This window comes from Sceloporus occidentalis, unplaced genomic scaffold (assembly GCF_023333645.1).
Source record: "Sceloporus occidentalis isolate IW3139 unplaced genomic scaffold, rSceOcc1.0.p SCAF_72, whole genome shotgun sequence".
NCBI classification, from domain to species: Eukaryota; Metazoa; Chordata; class Lepidosauria; order Squamata; family Phrynosomatidae; genus Sceloporus; species Sceloporus occidentalis.
This window is the reverse complement of record NW_028317052.1, coordinates 3,027,900-3,051,849: the sequence shown is the minus strand read 5'-3', so window position 1 is coordinate 3,051,849 and position 23,950 is coordinate 3,027,900. Positions and strand designations below refer to the sequence as shown.

The window sequence follows — 23,950 nt, the reverse complement described above, 5'->3', positions numbered from 1 at the left end:
CACATATGATACAATCTTGATTTACTGGAGCTTTCCTAAAGCACCATTTAACTAGAAAGACTCAAAACAAGTTTCCAAATAGCATATTTGATGCAGGAGCATGCCTCCAGTTACAATAGATTATATTTATTGATCCAAAAGTCTCAAAATGCTGGATCAATATGGTTTGGTTTAGCTAATGGCGGAAGGTTTCCCCAGACAGTAAAGAAAAACACCTCCTTCTGCCCATTCGTCTGGAATGTAAAAGTGACAGACACACACAGAGCATGCTATTAAAAGGACGTCTCTGCGTTTACTGTGTATGGCAGTTTAACCATCCAGCACAGGGGATTGTTTATTATTATTTATTCATAATATGGAACTTACATCAGTGAGCAAAGTATTTCCATGACAGGTTATCCCCACTTGGGAAATCATCATCATCATCATCATCATCACCACCTTACAATTTGGCTCACAATTTGTTCAGACCAAAATTAAGTTTGATCTTCACTCTGTGAAACTCAATGGGCTGAAAAAGATTCCCCTGAATAGTCTTTGTGAGCCAAGCCCAGCAAAAATCAAATGTAACAAAGGGTGAAATAGACTCCGCCATTGTGCCAGACCTGCATCATCGCTATATAAAAGTCACTGTAAAATCTTGCATTTACAGCCCAAAAACCTCATATTGATGCCAGCAGAAGAAGAAAGAAATCAGATCTATTTTGAAAGCATGTAAAATCAAACAAAGTCTTCATCCAAAAACCGAAGCATTCGACCTGCCTGAGCTGGGATTCCTTTGTCTATGCAACAAACCCAGTCCTGATACTAGAAATGTAAAACGCACAGCGATATATATAGCAGGTTTACCTTCTCCTGTATTTCTTGTTTCTCTTTGCTCGCTTCTTCCAGCTGAGTCTGGAGGTCGTTGATCTGAGCCAGGTCTCGGGAGGACTAAGTGAGAGAACAAGTCATGTTAAGCTTCTCAAAAGTCCCTTTCCCTCAAATAAAGGCAAGAAAACACTCAAAATCCAAGCCCGTAAAAGCGTAAACAAACAGGGTATGCCCAGCCCCTGGGTTCCTGCACCGAGCTAACTGGGCTGCGGCAGCAATCAATTCCCTTTATTTACATTACAGGCAGTTGATCTATTGATAAAGTTGTGTATTTAATTAAAAGCGGATGTCTCTAAGCAGCAGGTTTCAGAGCTGGCTGCCCCGAGCTCCCAGAGGCGTAAAGTTCAGCTAAACACGCATAATCTGAGCCATGATACAGACTTTAGGGAAACCACTGTGGCATCAACTAGCCGTTATTTTGTATTTATCACCTATTAAACAATTATCTATAATCCTCTGCCACCAGGGGTAAAAAAAACCAAAAAAAAATACACAATGATTCTGGTTGCAAACGTCGGCTGCTGAAAACTGGTATTAATAACACAGCAAACAACAGAAAGACGCATTCAGCAGAAAAACACATACCGGTGACATGGTGATAAGACCACAATACTTTTTGACACATTGCACTAGAATCACTAGAAATTTTTCTTTTTTTGCAGCACATAAGATCCATTTGGCCCGACTAGTGAATCTAGAATACTTCCTACAGGGGTTACAGTAACGTATACAATACTCTGGATGAGGTCTAAGCAGTGAAACGTGTGTCGTGAACATGGAAGAGAAGCATTTGAAATAATAAACTGGCTGAAAATAAGTTTCATGCAACTTTAAAAACTAACAAGTGAATTATCATCGAGGATTCATTTCACTTACATAAAAAATGAGGCAGACACGGTTAGGTCATGTCAAAAGATAGTAGTAATAGATCTCTGACATTTAGTTTAGTCCTTCCAATATTGGCCAGTGAAATGGCTAAATATGTATCTGAATTTAAACCAAGACAGGAGTTACACAGTGGAATTTATTACAGATAAGTTGCATTTTGTTTTTGGACACTGAGCACTGGCTTGAAGTGATGTATTCTTAGATGAAGCATTCTTCATTTTATTTATGCAGTCTACATAATGATCATGTATATAGGAGCTTGGTGTAATGCGGAGGACAGAATGACTATACGGTTTATTTGCAAATTAAAACAAACAGGTAGTGTGGGAAGCACTGCCCATTCTAATTCACAAAGGGATGACAACGTAATTGCTAAGAATGATGCAGAAGCTTAAAGTGAATTATCGATAGATTCGTAACAATAACAGATAGATTTAAGAAGCCCATGCTTTAATATGCAGAATGTGTTCATACCTGAGCCACAGCTGCCTTGTGTTTCTTCATCAGCTCGTTCATATCCTCCTGGTCCTCTTCCATACGGCTCAGCAACTCATTCTTCTCTCTCTGCAGGCGGCTTACCTGTTCCTCCAGCTGCCATTGTCAAAGAGACAAAAACAGCTTCAGAAATATGCAACAATCGGGTACATCTAAAGAGCAAATGCGTTGATAAATGACAATTCACTCACAGTGCCAGAGAATGAGCGATTTTGGCACGACTAATCAACGAGATCCAAGTCTAGACGTAATCCTGATGTGTTTTTTTTTTTTACTACTCACACAAAGATTTAAAGCAAAATGAATAAAATAAATAAGTTGGATACAAAGTTCCCTCCACGCCCCCAGTTCTTATTAGTAAAAAACAATATCCTTCTATAAAGACACAGATATTGTATTTCACACTCCTTGTATTATCAGAAGGTCACTGTAAGCTCCTGGAGCCACGGTGGGACTGGCCAAATTACGACAGCACAGCAAGGCAACTCTAGAGTTAACCATCAAAAACAACTAAATAAAAAATAAAAATAGTACACACTTGGCAACCAAAACACTGGAATGCTCACCTAAAGTACGGTATTTAATGTTGCTCTGGCCTATGAATAAGTGCTTATTACATTTAACGCATTCATGTCGGGTGAGGATTTGCAGCTGGTATTACCGTATTTGCTCGATTATAAGACGACCCCCCAAAATCTAAATATTCATTTAGGAAAAAAACAAAAAGCCTGAATATAAGACTACCCTATAGGAAAAAAAGTTTTACTAGTAAATATTAATTCATGTAAACAATATTTTCATATTTAATAAAAGCTATGATTGAGAAAAATATATATTTTTTTATTTCCTTTTATTTGCCAACCTGCCCCCCCAGTTATGCACATCTGCCCCCAGAAATGCCTTATACCCCCTATTTGCCACTCTGCCCCATGATGTGCCTTTTAATCCCCTATATGCCAGAGTGGCATATAGGGGGTTAAAATGGGACAATAAAGTAAAAGTACATTGTTCTTCAATGCCTCGTTATACTGAATGAAACATTTCTTATATGGCATTTCCGTTTTGATCCTAAAGTGTTAACAGGATAGTAAAGGAGAAAGCGAAGGTGCTTGGTGAACACGTACAACTGATGCAAACAAATATATCAAGGACCAAACATCCCTAGACTGCTTCTTACGACACTGGCAGAGCTTGGCACAAGAATCCGCACATCCATATACATAATGCTTGCCAGATGCCTCTTGGAATCTCAACAGCTGTGATGTCCCAAAGGCAAAGGATGGGTGGACTATTGCCCAATTTATAAGCGGCAAGGTGCCAAGAAAGATTAACCAGTTCCCACTGTAGTCTTTCCTACTTGGTAATCAATACACGTGCATCACATCAGCCCAAAGTATATCTGATTACATTTATTAAACTATAAGGGAATACAGAAATAAAAATCTTGTTGACCTCAAAAGATTGGTTGGTTTATTTAGCATCGCTAAAGTTTGGGTGAAAGCACTGTGTTTAGCGGGAGGTATGCCTAAAAGAACACAGTATGTGCAAAGCATCCAGTATATTTTCCTAGTAAATTATTAAAGGAACTGTCAGGCAGATTAAGGACTTGATACTCACATTCAGTTCTCTAGAGCTGCTAACAAGCTAGGATTTCAGACAATATATCTATGGATGGACATGGAAGGTTGGACAAGATTTAATAGGGCTAAGGGTCTGTGCAGGTTTATAGAACTGCTTTTTAATCTTTAAAGTATCTTTACATCTCATTGACATATATATATAAAATATATACTTAATATTAAGGTGTAAACTGGATTGATAATGCCAGAAAAGGGCTGGTGCTTTCTGACCTGAGAGGAGTGCAGGTAACACTGGCTCTAACACACACACATTCACACTAACACACACTTCGACCTTGCCCAAAGCCTAATAGCTGCTTTCACAGCAGTGTCATGTAACTTGACGTTATGGCTCTTGGCAGGAGTGCAATGGGATTACATTCTCCATTGTGATGCTACTTAGAAGCGTCCTCAAACAGTCCGATTGCAAGCAGCCACCCTCAACTGCTTTAGACTTCTCCTCCCACCCCACTACCTGCAAAAAATCTGGTAACGGGACTTCAACTTTAAATGAAAAACTTTTTTTACACAAAACCGTGCATAGCAACTGCACACGCAGTTAAACAGTGTTTCGAAAAAAGGGGTGAGTAGAAACAGCTGGCATTTTTAATATAACGAATAGTGCTGGCTCTAAAAAGTTAATGAATCAATTAACACATAATTCCAAAGCCGAATCAACTCTTTGGCACACACTCATCTATCTTATTCCTGATGGGGTGGTGAGTTGCTTGTTTAAATAATGGTCGAAATTTATTACGCCAAGTTAAAAAAAAACAAAAAAAAACGCCATTCCAAGGCCATTTCCTTCTGTGACCCCTCCAATTTGTATAATGGTGATGAACCCATTAAGTACATGGCACACTTCTCCAGCCACAAATTGGTTAAGTAAGGCTAAAGCCTAAAGACAGATTTCAAGGTCGCACTTCCTTGCTATGCAGCTATAAAATGATGTGCCACCGAGGACGATGACATTTTAATACCAATGCAAAAAGATTTGGGGTTTACATGCATTTTCAGGAATATCAGGGGATACCTGTGCATCCATCTGCCTGTCAATATATTAACATACAGTATGTTACTAGCGTTACACTATATAATGCAATATAGGCAGGACATATATTACAATATGTAAATACACATATATATATATATATATATATATATACACATACACACACATATATATATTATACATATACATATACATACATAGACATAGAGCAAGTCCCAATGAAAAGTAAATACTTCCTTTGGGCATTTAATATAATGTAGTTTACTGGCCCTATTTTCATTTTGTTCCAATAGACCTGAAGGTAGCCATTTTTCTTGTTGTTTTAAAATGCCCCCTCTTACATACTATACTATTTATTGAACTTTTGATATTTTACAAGGAACCTATTTTTATAATTTTCATTTTTAAAATCCATTTTTTATGATTTTTTCATTTTTAACTCAAGATCCTTTTGAGGTTTTTGGAACTGGATGTGGTACCCCTTACAATGTCACGGCGAGTCAATTCGTTTTTACATTTTATTTAATTTTTTAGTTATTCTTTTTGATTATATTTTTTGAAGGTGAAGCATTGTTTTCCGTTCGGGCGGTCGCAGAGCACCATTACACCGGATGTATTAGCAGGAACTAGCATTACTAGCGTGTTGCCAACAGAGGGGATTCCTGGCTGTAGAATGACACTGTACTTTGTAATATTACATCCTCGGCATTTAGTACCGTAATAGTATGTCCTAATGTCACGAAGCGGTTAAGAAACAACTATTCGATAGTTTAGCACAGGCATATTTATAAGTGTATTTAGCATCTTTACTTCGCTCCATTAAACAGCTGGCGTTTCTGTGGGAAATGTGATGTTTCACCTTAAAGCATGATGGCAGTTCCAGCCAGTGACCCTCCAGTCTTCCTTTATATCTTTACCAGTGCTACAGAATTCTATGCATGCATCAGATTTAAGAGGATTTCACCTGTTGATCCAGGGCACAGCACATGAGTCTCTGGGGCGAGCGTGCGCATCTCCTGTTTCATACATTGCTATCACATAAACCTTTAGCAGCTTTGTACTATCAGTGAACTAATTTAAAAAGGCCAGTGCAAAAGCAAGAAGATGAGGTGTACACATAAGATAGACGTATAAGGCATGGCCTCTTACTGCTGTTTTTGCTTTGGAGAGGTCATCTATCTGAAGATGGAGATCTTCCATTTCCACTTCCATGGACTTTCGAGCCTTCACAGCTGCAGCGCTTGTGAATTCAGACTCCTCCAGCTAATAACACAAAATATAAGTTTTACATTTAGAAGACAACAGCGACATTGGCAGTTTACACACAGCAAGGATCTGTTAGGCACCCTCATAAACTTACTGTAAGCCACAACATATATAAGATATCACATTAAATATTTTCGCACAAGACATTTTTGTATCTATGGCACATGTTACCAGTGCACAAACATCTACAACATCTATATACGGTCTACCCTATGAATGCCGAAAGCAAATGAAAAACTTGTTTTGGTCAATTTTGCTATGTAGAGGTTAAAAGAGGTTTGCAGGGAAAGCAGAATAATTTCTGAACAAACCTCATTTAAAATTACACATATCCATGAATGTTCTTCCCGGATAAAGTCTATCCAGTCCGTTCTCACTATTTGCAGTAACTGCCCTTACAAGTACTGCGATCTTTACTGCCCTCACTACAAAAATAAGGCACTTTTGCTAGTGCTGTGTCTCTCTTGACTTTGTACTGGTTTGTAGTCCCAGTACATATTACAACGGAATGACTTCATTAGATATATATATTAATATAGAGACATCTCTTCTTATGATATACTTGTCCAGGAAGTAAATGAATCTGTTATTCTGCAGTATCTACCAATAATTGTTTTCCTGATGCAATGTTTAATCAAGCAAGAGATTAGACAGAGTATTATAATTATCATAATAATTAGAAAGAGACACATCATATGTCACAGTGTTGTGCAAAGAGTGATCGAACATAGTTACCGCAAAAAAAGAGTTCCAAGGAACCCAGCATTCTGGGCTTCTATTATTGATCTAAAGCTGTGGAGGTAATCAGTCGTTTATTGATTTACAGCAGTTACCCGTGTTGAAAAGGGAATGCCCATTAGTGTTTCCCAGAGTACTGGTTATCTTCCATTAACAAATAGGCAAAAACAGTAAAGGTAAAATCAACTCTGTGTGCAGTTTAAGTGTACACACAAAAACAGACGCACACCATAGGTGGCCACAATTAAAACAGTTGTTTGACAAACGCAGAGAAGATTTGTCTCAAGATTTCTGAACGCTACTTCTGAATACATTCTTTGAAAACATGCAGATACCTGGCTTCTGAGCTGTGCAATTTCACGCTTGCTGGGAGCATTATTCTTCAAGTGATCCAACATGATTTGTGCATCTGCAAGCAGGGCTTTTGTCCTCTTCAGATCTTTTCTCAAGCGTTTTTCTGTCTCAAAATCACGGTGGCTAACCTAGGTGGCAACACACTGATGTAAACGAGGAGCATTCAAACACCCCTCCAAAAATTTCCCCTATAGGTATTTTGTATGTGTTATATATACACAATATACGGAGATACAAAGGTATATATGACGAGCCTCTTTTGATTCTGGTTCGTTACCTTATCGCTCACGTTACTCAGGCGGTTTTCAAGTTCTCGTTTCTCTCTCAGGACCTTCTGCTTATCCTCGTATTCTTCTTCTAACTGCAGCTCCATTTGCTTTAACTATTAACCAGTACAAGAGATGGGAGAATGATGAATACATGATGCAGCTAACATTTCAGGGTTCGCATCGGACTCATAATCTTTCTTAAGATCTGCTGCAAGAACATTCATATTAGAAAAAAGATGTATTTTATCTTCATAAAATGTCTCCCTCAGACAAGTGTCCGCACTTAAAGATTTTATATAGCTTATTCACAAAGAGACTGCAAATATTAAGGCTTTCCGAATGAACACCCATGTACAATGTGAATGTTCACTGGATCTTATTACATGCTCTCCAAAGCGTTGTATTTATTGAGGTATAATAAAAAAACTCATGCCCTGCTTCGTCAAGACGCTGAAGATTGCCAAAATCTGTTATTGCTAGGTGTGATGGACACCACCAGACACCACATAAGAAGTTACAGGGTCATTGTGAGTGCTGGAAAACAAGATCAAAGTAATAGTAAAGTTTAATGTAGCTAGCACGAGTACCTTTTTCTGGCAAGACTGACGAATCTCTTCCACGTCTTCATCTTTGCTCTCTAGTTCCTTGGAGTGAGACTGCCTGAGTCGTTCCATCTCCATTTCTAGGCGCAGTTTGGCCTAAAGGCAAGCATTAAGAACAACCACCCATATTAATTAACATTCTGTAATATATCAATTCATTAACATACACCCCTCGAGCCTATGCAACTGAATGCACAGTGCCTCAGAAGATTACTAAGTTTCCCTCCAAAACTGTTGTCGCTTGTTCCTGTAAAATCATTGGTCTTTGTTTGATCAAAGGGCAGCCATCTTATAATTCTAAGGATGCCTTCAGATGCCTAGTATGACACCTAGCCATTACGATGAACCTGCTTAAACTAAAGGGTTCTTGATTAAAACTCCAATCAGCATTTAGGGTGTGAGCAAAAAAATAAAATATTACAAATCTTGTGAGGCTTTATCCAGAAAACCATATGTAACAAACACGACTTCCCAATTCAGGAAGTGAAACGCCAAGGATGCCCTAACACTTACATCTACTTTTCACGATCAAGCGGTCACCTTGTTTTACGGTTCCAAATGATTTATCTTTTATTGTGAATCTTTTGTACAAGGTCGAGACCAGTCCTGCATATACCGGACAAAAAAGCTCGGCCATCACCGCAACACTAAATTGTACAGAGTGTACAATTTGCTGTCATCTTCACTGCCACACTTACAGAATAACTCCTCGTACAGCCAAGGTTTTTATCAATAGTCAGAAGCAAAGAAATGTTCACAGTCGTTGGCTTTTCAAGCAGAGACGATGCGTGGAAGAAAAGATAGAATAGCAGCCATAAAATACCTCACGTGAGCACTAAGGTAGAATGACTAGCCCAGAGTGGAAAATACAAAATGCCTGCATATAGCCCCGAGGTCACATTTCCTTCAGAAAATATGATATAGGCAGCGAGCTGTAAGTGCTGAGGATACGGGAACCGAAGCCAAACACGTCTCCAGATGACCATTCATCTCTCCGGCCTAGTCGCTGACTCCGCAATCACTCCCTGATGTGCGGACAGCTAATGGCACCTCTTTTACTTATACAGCTAACAACAGAAAGATATATAGGTAATGTCCCAGAGAGGAGCCGCACAAAGAGCTATGCAAAAGCTGGAGGAGGGAATGTATTCTAATCAGCCGAGAGTTTCGCTCGTTCACATAGCGTCATCCTGGCTTTCCTGTAAAGAATCGGCTAGCGATAAAACCTGCTGTATAATTACATATATTCATGAATCAAAGGTAGGAAATCCTAAGACGAAAGCACGTCGGCCGGCAGCTTTTCAGTTATTCACAATGAAACTACAGCGCTACGATGGGGCTAATGAAGATACAACCCTTTTAATTAAAAGGTTAATTAATGCCATAAATAAGTAATTTCCCCAAAGGTCACGTGCGGCAGTGCACGCCACATGTCTGCGATGCCAGCTAAAGGGTCACATACAAGCAACGAAGAGAAAAAGATACACTGGGGGGGTCAGGAAAGCATAAGGGGGTTTCCTATCTAACCAGCCTAAATATATAAAGTAGATAAATATTTGTATCGAACTAAAAATATGAACTCTTCTGTTTATACCTCATGATTCCAAGACCTCCATACTAACATATGCACAATTCTCCTGGAAGTTTTGCTATTTCATGCTACAATGGGTTTAAATTAGTTAGAGGCTCCCATGTGATTGATTACAATATGGCACTGGTTGTGTACACCATACCAAATAACTAAGAGTTTGCTTTTTGCAGGAAGGGCCTTTCTTTAGGCCTGTGCCGGCTTACAGTTGTCATAACCGGATATTTTATAAAAGGATACTAATCACAAGAAAAATAAATGATTGCCATACTGCATATTAATCTACTGATCTTAACCGGGCAGGTAATCAGAAAATTAAATAGCGTTATTCCCAGCCATTCAAAAGAATCACAATAAAGAGTTACTTAAAGGGCCATTATCAACTATGCTGCAATATATATTAAGCAAACATGGCACAACAAAATCCTCAAGAGATAAATCTGTGATTTTTATAGCCAATGATAACTGAATGAAATGTGTATTTGTACTAGTAGTCATGCACAATTTATGGAAGGCCCTGATAAACAATACAAAACACCGACACTTCACTGCTGCTGAGATATCTGTTTATCCTCCAGTGAAGGACAGGCGTAGTATCGTGTGCAAGGTAGACAAAGGATGATGACAAGGGGAAAATAAGGGTTAAATGGCATGGGCCATTGTGTACTGCATTAATGTAGCCAGAACAATATTGGTTATATCAAATCATAATCATTTACAAGACTAACTGGTTAACATGGCTGCCCTTTACATGAGGGCAATACTTCATTTGTGCTATAAAGCGATAGCAAAAGTGTTCAACATACAGGCTGTAAATGCACTTGAAATGTGCCCAGCACACAAATACAAAGAGTGGGTTCTAGAATCATTTTGGTTTATTATCAATGGGATTATGGGCGCCAACATGCATGTTATTACCTGCTCCAGCATCTGAATAGTTCCAGCCTGTTCATCCAGCTCCTCCTCTTGATCTTTGACTTTGGCTTCCAAGTCACGCAGTTGTTTCTTGACTTTGGCCAATGAAGCTTCATCCTTGGACTCCTGGCATGAAACGTCTTGCAGTTCTGCTTCCAACTGTTCGATCTTGTGGGTGAAAACCACAATGTCTGTGTCCTTCTCCTAGAAAATAACCAATATGAAGGTAATACCAATGGTAACATTAATGGTATTTTAGATCCAATGGACCATATAGCCTGGAGATATTTTTAATAATGCTTCAGATTAATTTTTTTTTTAAACAGCACTTAAAAGCTGTGTATCTTACACTGCTTGAACTATTTTAAATGGCTAAGGAATTCTTTTTTAAGTTCACACAAAAGTAAAAGCATTCAGTTTCTAATATTATATGCTAAATTCAACATGCCAGGAGAAGTCAAAATAAAACCTACATAAAATGGGCCAGCTTGTAAAACAACAAACAAAAACAGAGGCAAGTGAGAGTAGGGCCAGTGGTCCTCACCTCCAGCTGTTGTCTCAGGCTGAAGACCTCAGAGGTCAGCATATCCTTTTCTCTGCTCAGCTTCTCCTTCTGGATTTTCTCCCTTTGTGCCTCTTCTTGGGCCTGTGCCAGCTCAGTGTCAAACCTGGCTCAGAGAAATCTTTGTGTTAGTCACAGCTACACTCACCACATTCAGATGGACACAAATAATGGACCGATACCAAGCAGCTCAACCATTATGATATTTACAATGGAGGAAGAGGGATAAAATGTATGGAGGGTGAAAGGTGAGAAGATCACATATAATGGACAGGTGGGGAAGTAGCATACAATGCCCAAGAGAAAGAGGTTGCTTGCCTATTGGCAAGGGAGGACACAATGACATAGGTAAAAGTGGTGTAGGTTAACAAAGACTTGGGTAGAAGAGGAAAAAAGAAAAAAATGTAGGTAATATTATATGACAAGGAAGCAGAACAAATGTAGTGGTAGTCTTTTTATCCTTTTAATCTAACTTTCTCCCCCACCATTAACATCTGGAAAGCTGGAGAAACATAAAATACGATAGCTGGGAAAGAGAAACTTCTGACTTGTCACTTCATAAATTGCCACTTCATGATGCGGAATCATGTGGATTATGGGGAACATATATCTGGGACACATACTCCTATTATAGAACATCTTACGATTGCTGCCAGGGATTTGATAAAGCCAGCTAAACCATTAGCCTTTCGGTATGGGAACCTTTGGCAATGTTACAGTAGCCGTTTCCAGGACACATCCTTGATTAAAATGCAAGCTTCTCCAAATGCATTAAAACACAGTTTACTTGTGAATAAAAAACGCGATTTCACGTGTCAAAGTCACTGATTTGGTCTTAACGGAAAACATTTATAGTGGTACACAGTATTTAGTTCTTCATTATTTCTACTGCTTTCCAATCTATTTGTTGGATTAATCTATAAAAGAAATGCAATTACTTGTTGGTAAATATTTTTTTTTATTATTTCATTTTACTCCGATAGTGTGATTTTTTTTTTGATTTTTTTTTTTAATCAAAACCTATGTGCCAGCGATCTTAACCTGGCTGCGGACTTCTTACACATTGAGGATTATGTAGACAGTGGAATGCTTGGGCGCACCGGTAAAAGTCAAATTCACTATAGAAACCTAGAGAATGTTAATTTTCTTGTCATCAAGATTACAGAAAATAAGTAGAGCCAGGGGGCCGTAGGGGTTGCAGTTTTGTAACTTCTTGAGCTCTACCCGTCGACAAACCCTGCTATAGATTAAGAAAAAAAAGTCAAACCACCAGAATAACATTTGGAGCACTGTATCACTCACTTTCTCTGCTTCTTCTCAAGATCATGGTTGCGTCCTTGATGCCCCTCTAGGTGCAACTTGGTGTCTTGCAGCTCCGATGTGAGTCGCTGGCATTTCTTCTTTAATTGTTGCAGTGTCCTCTGTGTCTCTTCATTATCTGCCTGCAGATCTGCCAACTGCAGGTAAACCAGATAAGGCTTGACTTCATTTTTTTACTTTTATTTTTTAGTATAAATCAGCTCTCTATAATATCTGTTGTGATACCGCATAATAATTATGTAACAAAGAACAACACTTGTATGTGTGTATGTTGCCCTAGCAATGCAGCAGTGGTTTTACAGCACATGCATAGAGCGACAGAAAAGACGCTTACTCTGCGTTCCAGTTGCCTCTTGTTTTGCTGCTCAACCTCCAGTTTATCTTCAAACTCCTGCTGCATGCGTTTCTTGGTGAAGTCGATCTCCCGCACAGAGCGCTCATACTTCAAGCGCCATTCCCCACCTGTTAAGACAGGAAGATGAGGGTTAATGGGAGAAAGTATCGCTAATAGTCGGCAGAATGTGTCATAAATGAAGCATCTAAAAGCCAAAGAATTACGGTTTAAAATAAATAAAGAAAGAAACGCATCAGAGCAATAAAAGAGACAGATTTTGCCAAATGCCAATGATAAAATTAAGGACCCAACATCACGATCAGCCCTACTCTATGCTCATTTTAACATCTAAATTATATTATTCAACTAAAGCCTCTCTATCCCACTCAGTCTTGCTATTAAAAGGATGACGCTGTTTGCTCTCTACAGAGACAATTACCCAAGCAGTCAGACGTACCAGAATCGTCATCATCCAAGTCACCATTTAGCTCAGCTGCTCGGATCAGCCTGGCCTCCATAACCTCCACTTCCATGGATTCCATCCGCTTCTTCAGTGCATCGTATTTGGCCTGAAAAAGAGGAAAAACCACAATGAGAAGACAGGGACAGGAGAAAACGACTGTAGCTTGCCTGTAGCTCCTCAAAACAGCACAGTATGTATGCCTGTGTATGTATATTATATAGATAGATATAGATGACAGCTAATGAGCTGCTAAATAGATATGAAAGGAACAGATACAGAGGAATAATGTACGGCAGAACAGGTATAATTCTGTAATGTCACAGACTCTGGTGGGTTTCTTTCAGCGAGCAGCTTTGTGTTACACACTGTTCTGCTGGCTCCAGCACCTACACACAACACGGGGAAAGCTGGCAGGCATGTTTAAAGGAGAATAGCCTTGATTTTCTGGGCATTAGCTTTTTTTTCTACTTTTTATTCTGATTATGAATTACTCGCCTTTCGTGATTTCGTTTATGATTTAGAGTGAGGTTTCTATAAATTAAACTCAACATTGATTGACAGCGATTTCCTGGGGTAGCATGTGTTCGGATGATGAACTTAGTTTTCTATTTAGAGTGATAACGTTTCTATAAATTAAGCTCAACATTGGTTGACAAGGGTTTTTTGGGGTAACATAGGTCATGTATACAAATCAGAGACAAAAGGGCTTCGGATCTACATGAAGCATTTAGTTATCAATAAAGAAACATCCTGGTGCAAAACAGTAGCAACGAGCAAAAATAGTGTGCATTCTTTAAACAAAACACTCATAATTTGCCAAGCAAAACAAATGTGTGCGGGACCTTAGAAATGGGCAGCTTTCTTTATATGTTTTGCTGTGTATACTGCCAGCTTTAAACAGATCAATATGCATCTCAGACCATCATGCTGTAGGCATTAGGTATGCTTCTGAGTGCTGTACTCATACTGGATTGTGGGCTCCATAAAAGTTCTATGCAACTGTATGGATTAGATAATTTTTTCCTGCTACCCAGTGTATTTATTGATAGACTTTTTGAACAAAAAAATCAAAGGAGAAAAGAAACAAATATTTGCAAAAAATGTAAACACATTGTCAGCAGCAACACTACATTAAAAACCCATACTGAAACTGGCCAATTTAAACCAATGAGGACATATCCATCCGATAATGAGAAAGTTGCACTCTGTGTAAGTCTATTGGAAAAACATAGTATTGCCCTCCACAGCAACCACTAGGTTCCTGATTTACTGAAAAGACTATAAGGTATTTATCAGCAACAATTCTATCCACAATGTGCATGCGTGATATAGATCTAAAATTCTGCACACATTCGGAAATCTGAAGTTGCCCACAGAATATGTCCCTGACTTGGATCACGCATGATTGCAAGGTATCATTCTTCACACTCTTTGCACTATACCCTGCTAATCAAAATGTAGCCATAGGAAAAGGATTTGTTTCTGAAGGCAGATTGTGGGACAGCTTATTTATTTAGTGTACAACTTTGGAACTCCAAGCTGCTCTTATTGTTCTTGAACCAACTCCAAAAGAAAAAATGAAACTACGTCCCTTTCAGCACTTGTGCACACGCACCAGAGAGAGAAAAAAAGTACAGAGATGCACATACATGAAATTTGACTGTTGACAAAATTATAGAAGGGGACATATTTCTTTTATCAGAACAAAGAGTAACATTTTGGTCTTTAATACAGCTGTGAATGAGGTAGTTACTAAATCCTGTCCTGTTTGTGTGTCTTATAGACTGGGTTGAGAAGCACTTCTTTAGAACATCATACAAGGACATTATCCTAAAAGTTTTGTTAAGTAACTCAACAAAGTTGTGTATTTTAGAGCCACAAATGTCCTCTATTGTGAGTACCAGTAAAGTTTAGGATTTGAATAACCTGGTGAATGCCCTACTGGGTGTGCTATCACAAAAAAACAGCCTAATTCTGCTCCAAAAGGGAGACTCCAAGCTTGGACCGTTTGTGTACTTTGAAGGCTAATTTAGGAACCACTATTCTGAAGCGCAAATTTGATGACATGAAGGCTAAAAGAAGACTGTCAGCTAAGTCTTCCATAGTAGACTCAATCCAGATATATGAAATGAGAGAGGCTAATATGAGTAGCAGCATCGGCATCTGCAACACAAACATCTTTGAAACCGAAGGAGAAGTTTTACCTGTAAATCCTTCATATCTTTTTCCACCCGGAGCCTTTCAGACGTCTCAGTCTCCAGCAGCTGCGAGGCAGATTCTCCTGTGTTCCTCTCGTCTGTTAGCTCAGAATTCAGTTCTGTTATCTACAGGTAGAGAGGAACTCCGCATTGTCAGACGCCATAGAGTTAGAATATAAAAGAAGAATTGCAATGCTAATTTTGAGGAAAGTTCCAGTTTGTAACATTCGGATAAGTATTAAATGGTCACCATTTCAGTATACAGCGACCAATCCAAGAAGAAGAGCTATACATATTTAGCCTAAAAAAAATGTTGTAACTGGGCAATAAACTCAAAGATAAATTGTTACCCTGCTATCCAAGCGATCAGTGTTTAATCTCAGTTCATTCCTTTCTTTTTCCACCTTTTCCAATCTGCCTTTCAGCTGTTGTATCTCCTCCTGGGGCAATATAGAAAAACAAAGTTACCATAGAAATATCTATTAACATTTAAGTTCACAGCCAACTTATCAGTTGATCTTGTCTGTGCTTGTATTACTAACCACAAAAAAACTTTGCTGAGGAATAAAAAAAATAAACAGGACATATTGATCAATAAGTGTCTTCTAAGCAGACATGACGTTCCACCTGAAGAGTGCAAAACTACCGGACAGGGCAATTATGCTCTCTAGACCTCAAAAAATCCAGATGTGAAATCCTGAATTCTCAGTGCCCTTGGTGTATAGAATATTGCTAAATACCCGCGTGAGCTCATAACTGTACTAAATACTTTATATACTGTCTGTGTTTTAAGTACTGTAACAGGTGTAGGTTTGCTCCATCCATACTGATTAGTAGGCTTCATTCATCTGAATAGATTACCCGGCATTAGTTGCACATCACTCTAAAACCTGACAGTTAGAAACAGATGAAAACCTCGAAGACTCAGTAATGTCTGCAGATTACCATTTTATTCAACAGTGTATGGTTGAGGGCACACACATTACTTTTATTTTATCTCTGTGGAACAGTGGAATAATGGAAAAAGGCGCAGGTTATGTTCCTACAATGAAAACACGGCCACGCTCAGTCCGATAAGTCTTGGCATAAGCAGAAAAGGCAAGAATCGGAGATTGCAGGAATCTCTTTACACGTTACAAAGCTCTACAAAATATGAACCACTTTAGCAATTAGTTTGCGGGAAATCCCAGAGCTGCAAAACGATTGGTAGGTCCCCCTTGTCTTGTAGGGGCTAAGCTGCTGAATGAAACCATGTTCTAGAATTGGAACATTCTTATTATGTGAAAGTGGCCTACTTCCTGCAGGGCTGTTCTGCCGCTGGGAACCCGAAACGCTCTCAAGCAGCCTCCCTTTTCATTCAGTGAACAGAAATTCCCCTGTGCAGCTCCTGATGATCATAAACATATTCTCTGACACTCCTCCTCACTCAAACAATCCCCCCGAGATGAATAAATGTAACGTGAACATCCCTGCAAGCGGCAGCTCACAGCCAAGGGGAGGAGAGACACCAGGTCTCCCGGCTCATATTAATTCCAGGTTTCACACGTCTCCGGATTAGCATAGCTATACTTCATGTACAGGTTGTCCGTGCCATTCATACTGACACGTTGGAAATGCCGCAATATACCTGACTTTGACCAGAGGTTTTAATACAGCTGAACGCAGAGGGACTGAGCTTGTCTAGACTTTAGTATTACCAGTGCAAGGCGATAAGACCTCAAAGGCAAATAACTATGGTTGTTTATGCATTCAAGTCCTAGCCATACGCAAGAGGTTTTCTCAACACATACTACGTGCACCCCTTCTCAGACAACTAAGGGGTAGAACAACAACTGTTTAATGACACAAATAACGGTGTTTGATAGAAGATACCTGCGTTTGGAGTGTCTGCCCTAGAGTTTTGTGTCATGTGCATTGAGATCCAACAGGGAGTGTGAGTTTTTCTAGGTATTAAGAGCTGACCAAAGCTGGTACCTTAAATGTTTAGCTCCACTCAGCTGAGCACGGATGCAGAGATGTGCCCAGCAGAGTGCAAAGATGTCTGCGTCCTTGCATCAACCACACATCAACCAGACATCCCCACAACCACACATGAAGTCGACTTAAGAAGCCAAGCAGCTGGAACATTAAATGGTTTACTCATTTTTTTTCCGAGGGTTAAGAACAGTTTACCTAATTTAGTAAGGATTCGTAACATAACATAACATACAATTTAACTGTTAACCAGCTGATTTATTTACCCCAAACACTAAGAATTATAGGAAAATGGATCTGTGCCAGAAGCCCATCCAAATGTCCATGCTGAATCTTTCAAGGTGCACCATAAAAAGACTCAGTATTTCCTATAAACAGTTAATTTTAACGCTAGCTGAATGCTCCAGAGTTACACTATGATGCCCAACTGGAATGTTAATAGCTGGATGGATCCATTAGCACCCAAGCTTTTTACGGAAACCCTGGAGAGCATCAATACATGTACAATCGTGTCAGTGGTAACCTGCTTGCACTCAAACCTTCTCCTGAAAAGGCAACCACACACTGAACTAACATAGGGGTGGGTTGGTGAAAGGCATCATCTTAGGTTGGTGCAGATTCTCTTTATGAGGACACACATGACTTCCGGCTTTTAGCCTTTCGCAACACAGGATGACATCTGCAATCTTTGAACCGCTGTTTGTTGAAGTACTGGAAAGAGAGATTTCCCATTTCAAATATATTTTAAAGCATTATTAATTCTGGCCCTCTTTTGGCCTTGGCACAGCTCCTACAACATATACGCAAAGCAACCATGACCAGAATGAAACTTAATTAGCACCGTTCACGAACTAGCCGAGAAGCTGACAATCAGGTAATCATCTCAAAGGAATGCAGGGGATTTCAAAGATGTTAACCCCTGTGATGCTACAGTTCTCACTGTACCACCAGCAACTGAAGCAACTACATCTAAAGCACGATATTTGGCAAAAAGAGAATTGAGAAGTATTGTGGAATTTTAACACCACCCTTTCAAATTTCATTTAGATATAAATAAGTTACCCTGTACATGTGAAACACAGAGACTTCTCTTAATGAAGTAGCACAGAGATAGGTTGGCACTAACCTAGCCACCGGGTGCACAAGGAGAGCTAAATCCATGCTAATTTGATGAGCGATAACAATAAGCAACTTCGTTATAGGGCACAAATACATTTTTTGGTGGGGGAATAATTACACAGACCCTGAGTTAGGATGACCTATCCCCACGGTATACAGATTCTGTAGTTTTTCATACATATACTTATTTTAATCTGTAAACACAGTACCATGGGTTTATCTACTGCACAGAATGGGGGAAAATGCCAGATCTGCTTTAATAACGAGACAATGTTGTGTTCCGCAGTTAAAATTATCCTCACCAGAATTCAACATTTTGTAAACTGACCCTGTAAAGTGCAGCTCACCCGAATCTGTGTTTTTATGCAAATGATATACATTTTATGTCTCTACAGCTTATTAAAATTACTGAGGTGCAAAGGTCACAATGGCTACGTTTTGTGATTCAAACCATCCATCTTATCACAAAAGCCATACTTTTTCTATACGATACAATATATCTTGTCATGTACGGTTAGTTGTAAAACGTATGCTCTGGGATATGTCACATGAAGTTTGTTTAAATCTATACATTTTTCATACATCACACAGCTAGCTTGTGTATAGATCAGCTGTAGTAGTTACAGTATGTGTCGTATCTTGTGGAGGAGTATATGTCTACAACTCTCATTCAGTTAGCATGGTCTACAAGGCAAGATCAAACCATGGTGAAAACTGTTGGCAAGCTACATGTTATATGCCAAGCAATATGTTACATGCTAAACACAGATTAACGTTAAAAGCATTTCAAAATGGGACGGTCGCGTTTTACAGCTGTACGCTTATTACACGCATTTGATGTGTCGGTTCAGTTATATGGCAACTCACAGCTTTAGGGAACTCTGATGACTTTCTGGAATACCGCATGCCTACTCTTGACGACACTATTGATCATAGTGAAGGACACTGGATTACGTATTCATACCTAGCTATTTTTCCTGATGTTTTGTTCTGATGAATTTTTAGGTGAGCCCAGTTTCGTTTCATATTTTACTGGTAATTTTGGCACAGTTTTGCCAGGCCTCTCCACGGCTGTGATCACCTCATTCTAAATGTTCTTTTTTTTCCCTTTATATACACAACGGGGATCAACACTAACTTCTGTATGACCCAGTAGCACCAAACCCGTCAATTACAATTGGGGTGCCCATGACAGCAAAAGACCAGCCCAGTTTACACATTACAAATAAACACAAACACAAAACGTAAGGGGGAATAAAACAGAAAACGTTTAAAGCAGTTGCTGGCTTTTGTGGATATTTTAAAATTAAAAAAAATAAAAATATATATATATATATATATATATATATATTTCACCTGATGCCCCAACATATGTGCCAATACTAAAAAGAAGAGGCTATAGGTACTGATGTACATTTTATTATCATGGTATGTGCTACTAAAATAGATATATAAAAAAGGAGAAAAAGATAAAAAAATAAAACCAAGGAAAAATGTACCGTTAGAACAGACTAGGCTAACGCAGCAGCAGCAGGAGCAGCACTGCCCTCAGCTACACCGCTGCAGTCTCCTGGGAAACAAATTCATGCCTAATATAATTTAGCTATTCTCGCCTCCCGTGTCTCTGCTTTTAGAGATGCGCACACGGAAAAGATACGTTAAACGGCTGATTTGTAATGGAGTATCTTCATAGGCGTACAGAGGCCCTTTATCACTCCATTGTGTTCGCTGATCCAAGCTTAAGTTTAAAAGGCTAATTGATCAATAGAAAACCATCTTGCAATTATGTTACGGCTAGAACTGTGACCCCAAACCTTTGAATAGTAGTGTGTGTATATACCTAGATATAGATAGACAGATAGATAGATAGATAAATAAATTAGATATAGGTGGATAGATAGATTCTACACATAACATTTTCGCTATTCCAGTTTCCTAATGGAGCCGCAGAAATATCTGGGGGGGGGGGGGGCAGCGCTAAACCTTTTTCACTGGTAACACACTCTAGAATAAATGTAAAACAATTTAAAAAGTGAGGATTGAGCAATACCCTCTTATATGTGATACTTACGTCTTTTCCACGGATCTGGTCCTCTGTCAGCTGCACCTCTATCAACGGGCGAACTGTAGTGAAGAGTTTCCACCAGGGCCAGCCCTTAACTCCCTTGTTCTTCTTGATATTTTTCTGGATGCAGCGAATGGCAAGCTCTTGGATCTAGAGAAAACGTAGCACAGGGTGTTCAGTAGTACAAGCAATTAGGTGAAGATGAGCACCAAGTTATCATACCGAATCAGGACCAACGAGACTATACTGAATAACACAAGGGAACAGAGGCTGGGAACAATCAAACAAAAACACATTCAGCACTCAGGACTAATGCCAAAGACATCACTAAAATAAGTGCAGCCAGAACGCCATGTAAGGGAGAAGGAGCAAAGAAAGATGGGGATCGAATGATGGCACAGCATGAGCAGGCTAGTGGGGAGGAGGGAGAGACACGCAAGAGGGGCCAACGGCAGAAAATTGAGAGGGGCAATGATGATAATTAAAATGTATAAAATAATAGCAGGAAGACAGGATGATGATGGCAATAACCCAAATCCACCAGAAAAGCATACAATCTATCCTCTTAATACCACACAACTGTCATTCTGGAATGATCTCCACGTCAACGTCTTCTGCTGTGACATTCTCCACAATCAAATAATCCTGGACCAAACCCTCTCAAGTGAATAATAGATTGTAACCTCACAAGACCTTGTATACTAGCAAGTCTTTATGTGTGTTCATGTCAGGGTTAATTTTTCTATTTCCCTCTATATCGTCACACCGCTATAGAATCTGCTGGAAGCAGTAATAGTAATAATAATGACCGCGCAGACAAAATTTGAAGAGGGTGACAAACGTGCAATAACAGACTCGACTAACACGGACAGATGTGCAGTAACAGACGTGTCTAATGAAGATAATGTAACTAAAATTACCCAGGCATATGCGCGGCTAATAAACTGAAGAACTGATGACATAATATAAATACAATGTGAATCAGAAAGTGGTAGATTTATGGTATTCACTTTGAGCATGAATATCAGAAGTCTATGTGATCTTGGCCTATTGTTCAGAGACTCAGTAGCCAAGAAGATGACCCCAAAGTAGCAGGACATTTTTATAAGGGAATCACTCGCAGGTAACTGGATTCCTCAGAACGGTCAAGCCTTGAACTTGGTCAGAGAAAATCTCAGCTACGCGGAAAATTCTTAATGGACCAGAAGCCACGTAGCGAAGCACACCAAAGGCATCAGAATATACAAAAACTTACGGGTCAGAAGAAAGATTTTTGGAGAAATAGCTACCCAGCAGCAAGATTTTCCTCTACACTGATACAGAAAAGGAGCAATTGATCCATCAAGTCTGCCCGATCTGAATCCCTTTTTTTGTATCCGTTCTTTAGGCTACGGTTATACACATGCCAAACTTTGTTGAAGTTAAACTGGAAGTCTATTTTGGGCATCAACTTCTGTAAAGTAGAATTTTCTCATATTAACCCTCCGCTTTCTTATCGTCTTCTAGTTCTGGGACACTTATTTTTATACTTTACATGTTTGAATGTTTCTATCATCTCCCTCCGCTCCTCTACATACCAAGTGCATTACTTAGAACTCTCAATGAGAGAGCGGCGTCACAAGGCAGAGATCACCTCGATGTTGCAGTGATTTAGACCGACAGCGCTGACATAAAATGCAGAGATTTAATATAAAACATGTAGATGTATGGCACTATGCTTTTATCAACAACGGGGGGGAATACAGTTTACAACCGACAAACCAAAGGCCCTGCTCCTAGTCCGCATTATGTAACTGCAAGGCACTCTGGCTGGTTTTGGACCAGGATGCCGGTGGCTGTGGGTGATAGGAGTTGTTTTCTGAACACAGTTGGAGAGTCACTCTATCCTGTTTTAGTGACAGACACGTTATTTGCCGCTGTACTACCTACATACATACAAACATGGATTTAAATGGCCTTCACGGCAAGTCTCTACCAGCTTATTTCATTCACTTTATTTTTTCACACCCAGATTACAACAGAATGCTTTTTGTTTATTTAAAATAAATAAAGGCTCCAGGCACTCAAGGGTTCCAGCTCAGGCAGATTTATTAAAGGAAGACAGCAACAACGTTTCGACCTCACAATGAGGTCTTTATCAACTTTTTTTTGCTTGCCATATAATGTTCTAGGTGGCCACATTTATACATTATGCATCTAAGTTTAGGACTCATCATTCTCTGTAATGGTAACACTTAGCGCTACATAACGCATTACGGTCAACCAATTCTATATTGTGAGTTGTTTAATAGCTTAACGGGGTTCTCGGATACAACAATCGATATTTTATTTGGATACAATGGTTTAATGTTTTATTTAAGGCTAATGAGGGTCACGCAGCCTACTTTTCCAAAGTCTCTATAACTAGTTTAGCTCTTACCTTTTAGTCTTCTGCTAAAGGTAAGAGCTAAACTTACCTTTAGTCTTTAGTCTTCTGTGCTATCACCCCACAGCACAAAGCAATCCAAACATAATATACAGATGGACTAGCTTATAAACGACATGTCCATTTCCAGTGGTAGTGCAGCATACCTTCCCAACAATGACATATTTATGTCTAATTACTATTCCTATTATTTATAAGGGAAAGACGACCCACAACCACGCAGATCCTACAGAAACACTACGAAGCCGTGTGTTTGGCCTACGCTGTAGGACAATGTTGAAGAAAAAAATAAACCCTTCCATTGTTGGAGTATGATGTGGGGGGGGTATACAATAAGTCACAGCATAGCGATCTTTAACCCATGAGCGTGAGGCTGGTGCACAAACCAGTATCATACTCACTCACTTTACACTCCACGCATTAAGCTAAAAAATGCTCTAGGAGGTAATTAGCAGTCTGGCTGCGTTTGCTACTTATTGCAACCATTTTGCCGTGAGTGAGATTAAGTATCATATTATATTTACACGAAAATGGCAATCATCAATACAACATCCGCCCTTCAACTGGAGAATGTGCATTAATACCAGCTCCATTAAAGCGGCGCAGCAGAATAAATCAGTATGTAACGCCATAAAGGGGTTGATCTAAGGGGTGAAACAAAATTTGGAGATTGTTAACCATTTCAATGGTGGTTTGGAGGAACAGCCCATTGATACAGAAAGAGCTTAAACCTCTAACTACCTCCCAGACAACATACAATGCCAGTACTGAGAATCATTGATTCTACTTCAATTCTACTGCATGATTTTCCAAACAGCCATGACAACTCGGCTTTGATTTAAGAGCCCATAAAACCTTCGCCCACCCCTTA

At 39.3% G+C, this 23,950-nt stretch overlaps 1 protein-coding gene across 6 annotated transcripts in view; it reads right to left on the bottom strand.

Annotated features, from left to right (window-relative positions):
* Positions 1-23,950, bottom strand: part of LOC149286095 (unconventional myosin-XVIIIa-like) — a 128,108-nt gene that overhangs the window by 18,752 nt on the left and 85,406 nt on the right. For 5 of the 6 annotated variants that reach the window (XM_089494364.1, XM_089494365.1, XM_089494362.1 and 2 more), the window contains 14 exons: positions 20,661-20,804; positions 15,847-15,936; positions 15,503-15,622; positions 13,293-13,404; positions 12,836-12,963; positions 12,484-12,638; positions 11,164-11,287; positions 10,623-10,823; positions 8,102-8,212; positions 7,523-7,627; positions 7,227-7,373; positions 6,037-6,150; positions 2,236-2,352; positions 850-933 (listed from right to left, as the gene is read on the bottom strand). In XM_089494364.1, coding sequence (XP_089350490.1) covers positions 850-933; positions 2,236-2,352; positions 6,037-6,150; positions 7,227-7,373; positions 7,523-7,627; positions 8,102-8,212; positions 10,623-10,823; positions 11,164-11,287; positions 12,484-12,638; positions 12,836-12,963; positions 13,293-13,404; positions 15,503-15,622; positions 15,847-15,936; positions 20,661-20,804 — 1,752 coding nt within the window. The remainder of the gene's footprint in view (positions 1-849; positions 934-2,235; positions 2,353-6,036; positions 6,151-7,226; positions 7,374-7,522; positions 7,628-8,101; positions 8,213-10,622; positions 10,824-11,163; positions 11,288-12,483; positions 12,639-12,835; positions 12,964-13,292; positions 13,405-15,502; positions 15,623-15,846; positions 15,937-20,660; positions 20,805-23,950) is intronic. The other variant, XM_089494366.1, reaches the window with a different exon arrangement.